Source organism: Bombina bombina, chromosome 2 (assembly GCF_027579735.1).
Source record: "Bombina bombina isolate aBomBom1 chromosome 2, aBomBom1.pri, whole genome shotgun sequence".
Lineage (NCBI taxonomy): Eukaryota > Metazoa > Chordata > Amphibia > Anura > Bombinatoridae > Bombina > Bombina bombina.
In genome coordinates this window covers 526,215,110-526,229,144 of record NC_069500.1, presented here as the reverse complement: position 1 = coordinate 526,229,144, position 14,035 = coordinate 526,215,110, and the positions used below count along the sequence as shown (strand labels likewise).

Below are 14,035 nucleotides of genomic sequence, written 5' to 3'. Positions count from 1 at the left end.
TTCCAAATTTTGTGGTAAATCTTTCTAGTTACAGGCTTTCTGGCCTGAACAAGAGTATCGATAACAGAATCTGAGAACCCTCGCTTCGATAAGATCAAGCGTTCAATCTCCAAGCAGTCAGCTGGAGTGAAACCAGATTCGGATGTTCGAACGGACCCTGAACAAGAAGGTCTCGTCTCAAAGGTAGCTTCCAAGGTGGAGCCGATGACATATTCACCAGATCTGCATACCAAGTCCTGCGTGGCCACGCAGGAGCTATCAAGATCACCGACGCCCTCTCCTGATTGATCCTGGCTACCAGCCTGGGGATGAGAGGAAACGGCGGGAACACATAAGCTAGTTTGAAGGTCCAAGGTGCTACTAGTGCATCCACTAGAGCCGCCTTGGGATCCCTGGATCTGGACCCATAGCAAGGAACTTTGAAGTTCTGACGAGAGGCCATCAGATCCATGTCTGGAATGCCCCACAGCTGAGTGACTTGGGCAAAGATTTCCGGATGGAGTTCCCACTCCCCCGGATGCAATGTCTGACGACTCAGAAAATCCGCTTCCCAATTTTCCACTCCTGGGATGTGGATAGCAGACAGGTGGCAGGAGTGAGACTCCGCCCATAGAATGATTTTGGTCACTTCTTCCATCGCCAGGGAACTCCTTGTTCCCCCCTGATGGTTGATGTACGCAACAGTTGTCATGTTGTCTGATTGAAACCGTATGAACTTGGCCCTCGCTAGCTGAGGCCAAGCCTTGAGAGCATTGAATATCGCTCTCAGTTCCAGAATATTTATCGGTAGAAGAGATTCTTCCCGAGACCAAAGACCCTGAGCTTTCAGGGATCCCCAGACCGCGCCCCAGCCCATCAGACTGGCGTCGGTCGTGACAATGACCCACTCTGGTCTGCGGAATGTCATCCCTCGTGACAGGTTGTCCAGGGACAGCCACCAACGGAGTGAGTCTCTGGTCCTCTGATTTACTTGTATCTTCGGAGACAAGTCTGTATAGTCCCCATTCCACTGACTGAGCATGCACAGTTGTAATGGTCTTAGATGAATGCGTGCAAAAGGAACTATGTCCATTGCCGCTACCATCAACCCGATCACTTCCATGCACTGAGCTATGGAAGGAAGAGGAACGGAATGAAGTATCCGACAAGAGTCTAGAAGTTTTGTTTTTCTGGCCTCTGTCAGAAAAATCCTCATTTCTAAGGAGTCTATTATTGTTCCCAAGAAGGGAACCCTTGTTGACGGAGATAGAGAACTCTTTTCCACGTTCACTTTCCATCCGTGAGATCTGAGAAAGGCCAGGACAATGTCCGTGTGAGCCTTTGCTTGAGGAAGGGACGACGCTTGAATCAGAATGTCGTCCAAGTAAGGTACTACAGCAATGCCCCTTGGTCTTAGCACAGCTAGAAGGGACCCTAGTACCTTTGTGAAAATCCTTGGAGCAGTGGCTAATCCGAAAAGAAGCGCCACGAACTGGTAATGTTTGTCCAGGAATGCGAACCTCAGGAACCGATGATGTTCCTTGTGGATAGGAATATGTAGATACGCATCCTTTAAATCCACCGTGGTCATGAATTGACCGTCCTGGATGGAAGGAAGAATAGTTCGAATGGTTTCCATCTTGAACGATGGAACCTTGAGAAACTTGTTTAAAATCTTGAGATCTAAGATTGGTCTGAACGTTCCCTCTTTTTTGGGAACTATAAACAGATTGGAGTAGAACCCCATCCCTTGTTCTCTTAATGGAACAGGATGAATCACTCCCATTTTTAACAGGTCTTCTACACAATGTAAGAATGCCTGTCTTTTTATGTGGTCTGAAGACAACTGAGACCTGTGGAACCTCCCCCTTGGGGGAAGTCCCTTGAATTCCAGAAGATAACCTTGGGAGACTATTTCTAGCGCCCAAGGATCCAGAACATCTCTTGCCCAAGCCTGAGCGAAGAGAGAGAGTCTGCCCCCCACCAGATCCGGTCCCGGATCGGGGGCCAACATTTCATGCTGTCTTGGTAGCAGTGGCAGGTTTCTTGGCCTGCTTTCCCTTGTTCCAGCCTTGCATTGGTCTCCAAGCTGGCTTGGCTTGAGAAGTATTACCCTCTTGCTTAGAGGACGTAGCACTTTGGGCTGGTCCGTTTCTACGAAAGGGACGAAAATTAGGTTTATTTTTTGCCTTGAAAGGCCGATCCTGAGGAAGGGCGTGGCCCTTACCCCCAGTGATATCAGAGATAATCTCTTTCAAGTCAGGGCCAAACAGCGTTTTCCCCTTGAAAGGAATGTTAAGTAGCTTGTTCTTGGAAGACGCATCAGCCGACCAAGATTTCAACCAAAGCGCTCTGCGCGCCACAATAGCAAACCCAGAATTCTTAGCCGCTAACCTAGCCAATTGCAAAGTGGCGTCTAGGGTGAAAGAATTAGCCAATTTGAGAGCATTGATTCTGTCCATAATCTCCTCATAAGGAGGAGAATCACTATCGACCGCCTTTATCAGCTCATCGAACCAGAAACATGCGGCTGTAGCGACAGGGACAATGCATGAAATTGGTTGTAGAAGGTAACCCTACTGAACAAACATCTTTTTAAGCAAACCTTCTAATTTTTTATCCATAGGATCTTTGAAAGCACAACTATCCTCTATGGGTATAGTGGTGCGTTTGTTTAAAGTGGAAACCGCTCCCTCGACCTTGGGGACTGTCTGCCATAAGTCCTTTCTGGGGTCGACCATAGGAAACAATTTTTTAAATATGGGGGGAGGGACGAAAGGAATACCGGGCCTTTCCCATTCTTTATTAACAATGTCCGCCACCCGCTTGGGTATAGGAAAAGCTTCTGGGAGCCCCGGCACCTCTAGGAACTTGTCCATTTTACATAGTTTCTCTGGGATGACCAACTTGTCACAATCATCCAGAGTGGATAATACCTCCTTAAGCAGAATGCGGAGATGTTCCAACTTAAATTTAAATGCAATCACATCAGGTTCAGCTTGTTGAGAAATGTTCCCTGAATCAGTAATTTCTCCCTCAGACAAAACCTCCCTGGCCCCATCAGACTGGGTTAGGGGCCCTTCAGAAATATTATTATCAGCGTCGTCATGCTCTTCAGTATCTAAAACAGAGCAGTCGCGCTTACGCTGATAAGTGTTCATTTTGGCTAAAATGTTTTTTACAGAATTATCCATTACAGCCGTTAATTGTTGCATAGTAAGGAGTATTGGCGCGCTAGATGTACTAGGGGCCTCCTGAGTGGGCAAGACTCGTGTAGACGAAGGAGGGAATGATGCAGTACCATGCTTACTCCCCTCACTTGAGGAATCATCTTGGGCATCATTGTCATTGTCACATAAATCACATTTATTTAAATGAATAGGAATTCTGGCTTCCCCACATTCAGAACACAGTCTATCTGGTAGTTCAGACATGTTAAACAGGCATAAACTTGATAACAAAGTACAAAAAACGTTTTAAAATAAAACCGTTACTGTCACTTTAAATTTTAAACTGAACACACTTTATTACTGCAATTGCGAAAAAACATGAAGGAAATGTTCAAAATTCACCAAATTTTCACCACAGTGTCTTAAAGCCTTAAAAATATTGCACACCAAATTTGGAAGCTTTAACCCTTAAAATAACGGAACCGGAGCCGTTTTGAACTTTAACCCCTTTACAGTCCCTGGTATCTGCTTTGCTGAGACCCAACCAAGCCCCAAGGGGAATACGATACCAAATGACGCCTTCAGAAAGTCTTTTCTAAGTATCAGAGCTCCTCTCACATGCGACTGCATGCCATGCCTCTCAAAAACAAGTGCGCAACACCGGCGCGAAAATGAGGCTCTGCCTATGCTTTGGGAAAGCCCCTAAAGAATAAGGTGTCTAAAACAGTGCCTGCCGATATGATTATATCAAAATACCCAGATAAAATGATTCCTCAAGGCTAAATATGTGTTAATAATGAATCGATTTAGCCCAGAAAAAGTCTACAGTCTTAATAAGCCCTTTTTGAAGCCCTTATTTACGATCGTAATAAACATGGCTTACCGGATCCCATAGGGAAAATGACAGCTTCCAGCATTACATCGTCTTGTTAGAATGTGTCATACCTCAAGCAGCAAGAGACTGCTCACTGTTCCCCCAACTGAAGTTAATTGCTCTCAACAGTCCTGTGTGGAACAGCCATGGATTTTAGTGACGGTTGCTAAAATCATTTTCCTCATACAAACAGAAATCTTCATCTCTTTTCTGTTTCTGAGTAAATAGTACATACCAGCACTATTTCAAAATAACAAACTCTTGATTGAATAATAAAAACTACAGTTAAACACTAAAAAAACTCTAAGCCATCTCCGTGGAGATGTTGCCTGTACAACGGCAAAGAGAATGACTGGGGTAGGCGGAGCCTAGGAGGGATCATGTGACCAGCTTTGCTGGGCTCTTTGCCATTTCCTGTTGGGGAAGAGAATATCCCACAAGTAAGGATGACGCCGTGGACCGGACACACCTATGTTGGAGAAACAGTATTTTGAAGCAAAAAAACTGAGAATTTGCATATCTAATTTGCATATCTTACCCACAATTTTCTTGTGCATTGGTAACATTGTATATTAAGAATTTTTGGGGAAAAGCAAGCGGGGATACTTGCCTAGATGTGCTAATTTCCTATGCAAATATTTACATTGATTTAATTTTGAGACATGGAGGATTTTAATTTCAGTTTTTTATCTCCCTCCATAATTTTAATGAATTATATATATATATATATATATATACATATATATATATATACAGTATATGTGTGTGTATGTATATATATATATATATATTATTATTATTATCAGTTATTTGTAACCGATAACAGATTGCCAACAGATTCCGCAGTGTTATGTGTGTATGTATGTATGTATATATACTGTATATATATATATATATATATATATATATTATCATTATTATTATTATCAGGTATTTGTAGAGCGCCAACAGGTTCCGCAGCGCTATGAACATGGGTGGTGTATAAAAAAACGATTACAGCGATCAAATGGGGAGAGAGGGTCCTGCTGAGAGTTGCACTGTTGTAGTCGGCTCTTAAGAAGGTGAACTACAAACAGCTGGGCTCATAGGCTTACATGCTATGGGGTTTTAGGGGATAGCAGTGGAGATAGGAAGGTTAGTGTAGGTTGTAAGCGTCCCTGAATAGTAGAGTCTTCAGGGAGCACTTGATGCTTTTAAAACTAGGGGAGATTCTTGTGGAGCGAGACAGAGAGTTCCATGAGATGGGAGCCAGTCTTTAGAAATCTTGTAGACGGGAATGTGAGGAGGTAACGAGAGGAGGAGAGGAGGAGAACATGAGCGGAGTGAAGAGGACGGGAGGGAGAGTATCTCTGGAGACAAGGTCTGAGATGTATGGGGAATTAGTGCAATTGAGGGCTTTGTGTGTCAGAGTGAGAATTTTGTGTTTCATTCTGGAGGCAAGAGGAAGCCAGTGAATGGATTGGCAGCGAGGTGCAGCAGATGAAGAGCAACGTGCAAGGAAGATGAGCCTGGCAGAGGCATTCATTATGGATGGTGAAGGAGCTAGGCGGCAGCTAGGGAGACCAGAGAGGATAGAGTTGCATAGTCAAGGCGGGAAAGGATGAGAGAGTGAATTAAAATCTTTGTTGTGTCTTGTGTAAGGAAATGTCTAATTTTAGCAATGTTTTTAAGGTAGAAGCAGCAGGCTTTAGCCAAGGACTGAATGTGAGGAGTGAAAAAAGGTTCTGAGTCGAGTGTGATCCCAAGACATCGGGCATGTGAGGTTGGGGTAATGATGGAGTTGTCAACAGTTATAGAGATATGGGGTGTGGAGATTTTGGAAGAAGGGAGGAAAATAAGGAGCTCAGTTTTAGAGAGATTTAGCTTGAGGTAGTGGGAGGACATCCAAGATGAGATAAGAGAGAAACAGTTAGTGACACAGGTTAGCAAGGAAGAAGATAGTTCTGGAGGTAGATTTGGGTATCGTCGGCATACAAATGATAATAAAAACCGTGGGACTTTATTAAGGAACCTAGTGAGGATGTGTAGATTGAGAAGAGAAGGGGACCGAGGACAGAGCCTTGCGGTACCCCAACAGAAAGCGGTAACGAGGCAGAGGATACCCCAAAGAAGGCTAAAGGTACGGTTAGACAGTTAGGAAGAGAACAAAGAGAGCTGTGTCACAAAAGTGGCCTTTTGATTTTGCTGTAGGTAGGTTGTTGGTAACCTTAACAATTGCTGTAAAGGGGGCAAAATCCAGATTGCGGTGGGTCAAGGAGGGAGTTTAATGTAAGGAAATGAGATAGACGTGCATATACTAGCTTTTCAAGAAGCTTTGAAGCAACAGGTAGTAGGGAAATAGGGCGGTAGTTGGATGGGGAGGTTGGATCAAGAGAAGGTTTTTTGAGAATAGGTGTGACTAATGCATATTTAAGAGATGTGGGAACTATACCATTGCTGAGGGAGAGGTTGAAGATGTGTGTGAGTATAGGGCTAAGGGTAGAAGAGAGGGAGGGGAGTAGTTGTGAGGGGATGGGGTCGTGGGGACAGGTAGTGAGGTGAGAGGATAAAATAAGGGCAGAAACTTCATCCTCTGTAACGGCAAAAGAGCTAAATTTATGGCTGTGTGGGTTTTGTATGATTGTGAGCTTTTGAGGGGGGGGGGGCACCGGTAGTATGTTGAGAGACGATTTAATTTCTGATGGAGTCGATTTTGTTGTTGAAGTAGCTGGCAAAATCTTGGGCTAAGAGAAAAGTTGTGGTGGGAGGTGCGGGTGGGCGGAGAAGAGTATTGAATGTGGAGAACAGACGTTTGGGTTTGAAGAAAGAGTAGAGATAAGAGTAGAGAAGTAATGTTGCTTATATAGATTAAGGGCAGAATAGTAAGAGTTCAAGATCAACTTATAGTGAAGGAAGTCAGCAGAACTCAGATTTCCTCCAGTGTCGCTCAGCAGTACGGGAAAATCTGCCAAGGTACCGTGTCAGAGGAGTATGCCAGGGCGGGCTGAGGCTGACTGTATGTTTTCCGAGCTATGGTAGGTGGGGACAGGTTATCAAGGACCGATGTAAGGGTGGAGTTACAGGAAAAGGAGGGGATGGAAGAGAGAAGAGGTTCGAGAGAGCTAGCGAGCTGTTGCTGATCTAATGACTTGATTCTTTTGTGAAGTTTAGTGTGAGGGGTAGAAGGAGGGAGCGTTGTAGGGAGGGAGGTGATGGTACAAGTGAGGAGGTGGTGGTCAGAAAGAGGAAAAGGTGAGTTTGTGAAGTTTGAGATAGTGCATCGATAACTGAAAATCAGATCAAGGGAGTGACCATCTTTGTGAGTGGGAGAGTCAGTCGATTGTGACAGGCCAAAATAGGAAGTGAGTTGCAGAAGTTGTTTTGCAGAGGAGGCAGAGGGATTATCAACAGGGAGGTTGAAGTCAGCGAGAATGAGGGCAGGGGTATCCGAGGAAAGGAAGTAAGGTAACCAGGCGGCAAAGTGATCTAGAAATAGAGTTGCGGAGCCAGGGGGCAGTATATCACTGCAACGCGTATAGAGAGGGGAGAGAATTTGCGAATCATGTGTGTTTCGAATGAAGAAAATGTGAGGGAAGAGAAGGGATGTATTTGTTGATAAAGATGCAACGAGAGGAAGTAAAATACCAACACCACCTCCTTGTCTATTGTCAGACCTAGGAGTGTGGCTGAAGTGGAGACCTCCATATTACAGTGCAGCAGAGGAAGCAGTGTCTGAAGGAGAGAGACAGGTTTCTGTGAGAGCCAGAAAATTGAGAGAGTGGGAGATAAAGAGGTCATGGATAGAAGTGAGTTTGTTGCAAACAGAGCGAGAGTTCCATAGTGCACAAGTGAAGGGGGTGGTGGCTTTAGATGCAAGAGGAATAAGATTAAGGTTACCAGAGTTTTGTTTTTGAAGTCTATTGAAGTGGGGTGTGCATGGGTGTGCAGGGCAGGGAAGTTGTGGGGGACCAGGATTTGGGGAGATGTCGCCTGCAGCTAGTATGAGCAAGAGGGAGAGTGACATGAGATGAGGATTTGCAGTAGTGAGTTGCAAGGGGGAGAGAGAGTCTTTAGGAATGTGTGAAGTTCATGAATACAAAAGTAAGGTGAGGTTAAGAGAGATGGGCTAATGAGCAATGCAGGTGGTGAGGGGTAAGGAGTAATTGAGTAAAGTAGTTTGTTGAACAGACAAAAGGTGGCAAAAAGGGATATTAAGATATTGTGCATTTTTTACAAAATAGACAGTGTAAAAAACTTAGTATAAAAACATACATACATACATACATACATACACACAGACACTTGAAATTTCTAGTGGTCCCAAAGGATTAATAAATTGCAGCGGACGACTTAGAAATTAGACTTTTTCCTATCTTTAACATTGAGTGGACTAGCTAGTAGCTTTTAACCCCTGACTAGTATACAATAATGATATTTTATATACACACATACATGCACAGTCCAGAATGAGGAAAGGCACTCACTGAGTCTTAACAGTACAAAAATTTTAAAAGCAAAAACTCTGACATTTTTGGGTCTCCCCATCTTTCGACAACTTGTCTGAAGATGGGGGAAACCCTGTAAGTGCCTTTCCTCATTCTGGACTATATTATATATACACATATATACAGAAAAAAAATAATACAGAAAATATTGAAAATATACTTGGAATGAAGATCAGACGTCATTGCCAAGAAATCAGGCTGTCTGAGTTATGATGGGGATATAGGGTAACATGAGAGATAAAGTTAGGCTAGACCTTAGTGAAGCCTGGTAATGGTATTACTATCATGAGGAATAAAGGGCAAACATAAAGGAAATGTTTGTTCTGTAAATTCATTTTGTTATTATATTTTGGGATAATTCACAAACATTTCATAACTGCAGAATTTCGGCACAGCACCACAACATTTCTGAATGTATAATTTTCTCCCCTGCATTCTTCTTTTCTGTTCTAAGGCTATTTGTCCATCTGGGTTTGCTCATTTTCTATATTTTATGTTTACCTCTGTCTCTCTATAGTTTCTGCCACATTTATATAACTCTTCATCATCATCATCATCATCTCATCTTTAAATCCACTTTCTTATTTTGTTAAGTTTCATCATCCCAATTAAATTTGTTGTTTTCACTCCTCTTCCTTACCACTTTTCTGTGCTCTCTCCTGTCAGGCCCTCCTCCAAGCCTCCTCGGGATGACCTCTTCTGTTCCTCCAGCCCTTCTTCCTCGTGCAGCCCCACATGCTACTTTGTCTTCACTTCCTTCTACTGACACAACTATGGATGCTTCACTGCCTACAGCGACCCCTGAAACCAATGGGCCCCCAGCTCTCAAGGCTTCCATCCTAGGGGCCCCTTTTATGCCCTTTCCTCTAGCACCAGCTGCCACTCCTTTGTTTTCTCCCCAAATCCAGGGCCCGTACTTCCAGCAGCTGTATGGCTTGAAGAAGCGTCTTTTTCCCATAAATCCTGTCATCCCTCACACACTACTTGGGCTGCTCCCAGGACCACTAAAACAGGCTCCTGAATCCTTAGCCCCCAAAAAAACAGCATCTCCCCAGACCAAAGTAACAAGTGAGTGTAGCAGGGGGCAAGAGGCAAAGCCAGTTGATGAGGAAGAAGAGGAGGGTATGGATCATGATGATGACCCAGAAGATGAAGACATCCCCATGGTCGATGTGGCAATGAGGTACCAGTGCCAGCGATGTAAAACTTCATTCGAGGAGGAGGGAGAGGCTGAAGCTCACCAACGAACCAGTTGCTACACTGGTCCTCCACCTCATCCACCACCGCTCAGGCTGAGGGTCTGCACCTACCATTGCTTGTCCTGCCAAGTCCTGCTGCAAGGACCCACAGCTCGCAGACAACACCTGAGGTCACAGCAGCACCGTGCACACAATGTGTGCAGTGATGGAGCATCCTCTGCAATACCTCAACTCAGGCCAAAGAGTGCTGCTACCTCTGTGCTCATGGCTTTATAGAGACACACTTGATTTGTCTCGCATACTATAGATATTACTCTTTGGCTGTCATACTCTCTTTCACGTCTCTTTGTCTTGTCTTTATTTTCCCTTTTCTGTGTCTTTCTTAGTCTCTTTCCTAGTCTCTCCTACAAAGTATTCATGCAGTCATAGATACTTACTGAACTTCTTTTCTGAAATTATCTTGTCCGTCTGTCTCCTTTGTCCTTCACTTTATCCTTTATCTATTCACTAGGGAAGTAATACACAAAGAAGCAAACGACACAACTCACAGGCCAAAAAGGAAAAAAACAAACAAAAAAAACAAAGAACCTAAAACCTCTTCAAAACACTGAAAACCCAAAGTTTTTCTGCATTTCCTGATCCTGGTGCCAAAACAAAAGCAACCTCTCCCTGTCCATGCATCCCATGCCTGCACTTTCTGATAAAGGCAAGGGAAACTACAGAACAATAAAACGGGAACAGAGAGAGGAACAATATAAAGTAACCAAAAGTTTCAAGACTTATGGAGCAAAAAGCAGACGCAGCATCTGCTCTCCTCTCACGCATGTTTACACAAATGCGTGTGTATATAGAGAATATGGGGGTTTTATTTCAAAGGTTGACGTTATAGCCCCTACCAATGACACAACTGTGTGAACCTTGGGAGTGAAGACTTCACCCCAAAAACTCTCTGTGATGCTTTAACCATTTGTGGAAGGGGAAGGGAAGGGCTTTAACTTTTTGGGGAAGGCTGAGGGGGAGGGGGCATTTTCCACTCCCTTTCACCCCTGTTCTTGACTCCCCATACCTCACTCTTGATGTTTTATGCTTTGGGGTTATTTGGGTGGGGTGGGGTGGGCTGTTTAAATCGCCAAACATTAACACTTATAAAAGGAAAAAAAAACTTTTGAATCCAAAGTTACGTGGAAACAAACACGAAAAAATTATCACACCAACCAAAAAAGAGAAAAACAAAACAAAAAAACAAACAAAAAAAAACAAAACAAGAGAGGACATGAGCAAATGAAATGTGGAAAGAGATATGTATTTGTGTTATGTGAAAAAAAATGGAAGAAGTTGAGTCACTGTGGGGATATCTTATAGAGTGGCAAATTTTCATATGGTTACATGGGTGTTCAGCTACATGTTTGTAGTGGACTTTCCAGGCAGAGGGAAGTCACCTTTAGGTCTCAGACCTATCTTATTGTCCTCTTGATTACTTCTTTGTTGTTTCTTTACTTGCTCTAATTTCCATCTTATTTTATTCTCCAAGACTCCCCCATATCTCACGCATTTTGTACTCAGACTTTTTATACTTCTCTACTGCCTTTGTATTCTGCTCAAAACTGAATACAATTTTCTGCTCTTTATCATTTACTTTATTTCCCCTATTTATTTAGCAAATTCACTGTTCTTCCTTAATCTCGTCCTCAGATTACATTCCCTTAATTTGCTTTTCTAGCCACTCACTTATCTTCATCAACCCCTTCACTGCTTTCAGTTTTTCCATTTTGTGTAAATTATTGTTCTTTTCTAATTATTTTGTGTAAATTATATTTGCAACTTAAAACCATCTCCCCATTCATTGTTTCATCCCATCAATCCCTATATGTTATTCTGTTACCTTTTATGTCTATGGGCCTGATTCTCTAAAGCTCTCTGCACTGGTGAGATTCAATAAGAAGTCTCGTCACTACTATGAGGTCCTTCAGGAAATGCTTTAAAGAAAATTTCACCTTGAGAACTGTGTATCTTATTAAGACGAGTTCACCAATTTTCATTGTGTGAAGGACACATTACATTATAATACTCAATAAAATAAGCTTATGACTTCTCTATATGCCGTTGGATTTTTCAGAATCGGGCCTTATATCTCATTACCTGCCTTTATTTCATGCTCCGCTTTTTCATTCTTTATCATTTCAGTAAGCTCATATTTCCCGCTCTATTCATTTCTTGTTATGCTGTTACTGGCTATTTGGCCTTTATGTTTCTTATTTGTCACTTTCTTTTATAATTATTGGTCTCCTACTTTGAGTCTTATTCTACACTCATTATTTGGTCTATTTGTGCATTAACTCAGTCTAATTCTATGCTTTCACGCTTCTGAATCATGTCAACCATGTTTCCATTTTGCTCATTCCTACATTGTGTCTGGGGTCTGGTTCTCCTCTGCTTATTTTTCTCTATTCTATTTCTGTTACCATCTGTCCTTTCTCTACACCACCCCATTACTATTTTCCTATATCTAATTTTACACTATTTTGTGCTCTCAATATCCTTTACCTCGTCTTCTAGTACTACTAGTTAACTCTGTCCCATAAGACTTCTATGGCCAAAATTTTCTAGTGTCCTTATACTTCATTCTACATCAGTTCTCTGGACTACCTTCCTTCTGTATATTTACATATTAATCAAGCACAAACATAAAGGATTTGGCATATCACTTTGTTTCTATCATGGCAACCTGTGTTGGTACAATGCAACCATTTTTCTATGCTGTTTTCGCTTTATTTTGACCCTCCTGGCTGCCTTTATATTATGCAATTTTGTTTCATTGCATCTTTGGCTAAAAAGGATTTTTTTTTGTGTATTTCACTTTTGCCCACACAGGTATGAAGTGAGAGAGGGTAAATGGAGAAATGATATGTCCAATATTATAAATACTCCACAGTTACTAGTAGGATTAATAACTAGTTATACATTAATTAAATAAGGTAGACAACAATAACCCTATAGAATAAGGAGAGCATGGACGAACCATCCTCTGACAAAGATATTATGGATTCTTCAGCATGTGATTTTACTATTACATAAGAATGGTGAAGGTACATTTGTACACCATTATAAGCTGCCACAATGGGCACATCCCAAAATGCTGTATAGCCCACCACAATGTTTTCCACCTAAAAACATGACTACCAAGTGCCAAACTGTGAAAATACACAGCCTATCTATAGTAAAGCATAGGTGTAACTACTAAAGTTGTACGTAATATACATTTTGGCCTTTAAATACAGCTTGCCAAAGACGCTGCTTGGCACATTAATAAGTGCCTGCTCTCCACTGCCAATAACCATTATCTCCACTGCACCTTCTGTCATCATACGCTTTAATTTTCAGACCACGTCCATATTCTGCACTCTCTCTGTTCTGTCAATGCTAACATCCACCTATTTGTAGGGTAGAGAGCTACAAAGAAACACATACGCTTGGGCTGAGAATCCAAGGTATAAACTATAGAGTTTTCTAATCTGTACTCAAAACTGAAACCACCCAAATGCCAGGAATCCAGTACAACCCATTGCGAGTTGTATATATTCCACTGTCTAATTATATCCCACACTCTCTGTCTAGTGACCAGCTGCTTACCCACCATGGATTGTCGCATGCAAAGAGTTCAAGGACTTTTTCAGAGTGATGTATAAATGGTTAAAAAAGCTATAAAAACTAAGATAAAATGTTATCATGTTGTCTGTGTATTCTGTTAATTTACCCCTCTTACTTCACACTGACCAACAAAAAAATTAAGCATCTCTCTCCCACTAGGGGGTGACACATACATAAGTGACCCAAGTCCCTCCCTCCACAGTGTAACACTGACAGAACATTGTTGCGTTTCATTGTCTCACCGTTTTCTGGAGGCCTGGTGAAATGTTCCTTTGAGGTCTTTCGCATTTTCACATTTGGAATTTCATGACTGCTTCTCCATAACATAGAACAGTCTATTCTTGACTTAGACGTTATGACATACATTGTGACAAATGGGCCATGAAGCAGTGTGGCAGACACAACTGGCACCACATGACACAAGGCACATACATGACAAACACTGTGATGTGGAATGCACTATTGAAAGACACTTGGTGTTGTCCCATAAAATATTTTCATGGTAGACAATACGGATCTGCCATATGGTTTTATCCCATCTTCATGCATTTTTTTCATGTCATAATGTCTTCTTCATCGCTCTTTCTCCCACACTTCCATGCATTCTCAATTCCGCACAAAACAGGGTACCAGGTGCCAGCTCTGAGGACGCAAGTCTGTGCCAGCTTTTCCGCCAGCATT

The 14,035-nt window shown here is 42.4% G+C and overlaps 1 protein-coding gene across 1 annotated transcript in view; it reads left to right on the top strand.

Moving 5' to 3' along the window:
* The window catches only part of ZFHX2 (zinc finger homeobox 2), a 108,180-nt gene extending 94,750 nt beyond the window's left edge, over window positions 1-13,430 (top strand). The window contains exon 9 of the mRNA XM_053702321.1: window positions 9,174-13,430. Within this exon, the coding sequence (XP_053558296.1) occupies window positions 9,174-9,982 (809 nt within the window). The 3' untranslated portion in view covers window positions 9,983-13,430. The remainder of the gene's footprint in view (window positions 1-9,173) is intronic.
* Window positions 13,431-14,035: the final 605 nt, after the last annotated feature.